General features: G+C 46.6%; 1 protein-coding gene across 1 annotated transcript in view; it reads right to left on the bottom strand.

Annotated features, from left to right (window-relative positions):
• Window positions 1-201: 201 nt before the first annotated feature.
• LOC119587428 (superoxide dismutase [Cu-Zn]-like) overlaps window positions 202-1470 on the bottom strand; it is a 19389-nt gene continuing 18120 nt past the window's right edge. Inside the window, 2 exon segments of the mRNA XM_037936158.1 lie at window positions 202-438; window positions 440-523. Coding sequence (XP_037792086.1) covers window positions 202-438; window positions 440-523 — 321 coding nt within the window.

The following is a 1470-nucleotide window of genomic DNA, read 5'->3' as shown; positions in this document are numbered from 1 at the left end:
AATGACCGATGTTATTCTTCATTTGGAAGAATGCAACTACAGTACCTTTTGCCTTTTAATTTCCGTAAGTAATAATACATAATCTCATTTCTATGTTAACATTTATTACTCACCAACACCAAAAACATAAGTAGATACAGACACAAGAAAGGGAACCGAACGCATTATCGTCTGAACCGCAACGGCTTTCCATTAACGCCATTAAGCGTCACCTTCAAACGCAAAGCCGATAACGCCGCAGGCCAGACGTCGACCTGCGTTGCCGCCCTTGAGGCTCTTTCCGTTGCCGCCGTCGCCAAGGTCGTCCTCGCCCGCGTGCACGTCGAGAGCTCGGCCGATGACGGAAAAAGTTGCCTTGAGAGAGATGACAGGGTCAGTGATGTTGACCTTTGCTAATCCGTCTCCGTCAGCCAGCACGTTGCCAAGGTCGCCGACGTGTACTCTCATGGTCGTCGGGGGAACCGTGCAGGCGCTGGAAACGGGTCGTTTGGTCGTTATTGTGGGCTGTTAGTGTGGTACAATAGTGGTAGTATTAATATTAGTCGTTAGAATCAGCACTGGTATTTATGTGACTTATGGTTGTGTTCATGGCCAGTCTTTTCAGATCTACTTTTTGGGTAACAAGTTAAAGTCATCGATCCGATTCAGTAGGATTGGCCTATTTTACTAATGGGGTTAAATTTCTTCGCTTTGCTTATCTACTAAAAAAAATTCCTCGTCTATCCACTGTCACACCAACGTCTATCACACCTGCCTAGTGGAGCTAGTCATGTCTTCAGGTTTCGCGAACAAATCTTCATCATTAAAAAGGCGACGTTTTTTTTTTATTTTTAAATCTTCCTGCGCGTCACATCCAAGGGGGCATTTTAAAATTGTAGCGAGGGGGGATTATGATAAATTTTAACCAAAGGGAAAAAACAGTTAACGTTAAGAAAAGTGAGACAAAAAAGGGGAAGAAAAAAAAGACCTTTCAAGTCGTTACCGGGGCTTGAGGTCTGTCTCCTCCCCCCCCCCCCCTCTCCACAGAAAACGGCAAGGGGGGGGGGGTGGGGGTGCCCGTCCCTGTCTCTCCTTCCCTGTGCTATCTTGTTATACTCGGTAATACTCTTATCTTTTTATTCATTCGACATTAGGGGCGTGAATTTCCCCCGGGCATCTATTCGTCGATTCCTTCGCCTGACGACCTCATGGATTTCCTCCTCTCTCAAAAGATCCTCGCAGTCGTTTCTACTGTCTCTATGCTCTTTTCCGTAATTTCATGTTTTTTGGGTTCGGTTTACGCTTACTTCTTCCTATCTCCATAAACTGTCCAGACATGTCTAAACTGTCAACGTGAAATCGAACGTTGTCCGCTGCCTAAAAACGCTGTCCGCGAAGGGCTCGCGCAACGTTTTTGATGGGCCCCCATAAATCCGTCACGTGGTCACACCCCCTCTCCGCCTCCGCTAGTGGGCGTTTGCATTTTTTGCT

This window comes from Penaeus monodon, chromosome 22 (genome assembly GCF_015228065.2).
Source record: "Penaeus monodon isolate SGIC_2016 chromosome 22, NSTDA_Pmon_1, whole genome shotgun sequence".
Lineage (NCBI taxonomy): Eukaryota > Metazoa > Arthropoda > Malacostraca > Decapoda > Penaeidae > Penaeus > Penaeus monodon.
The sequence above is the reverse complement of the archived record's forward strand: the minus strand, read 5'-3'. Positions and strand labels throughout refer to the sequence as shown.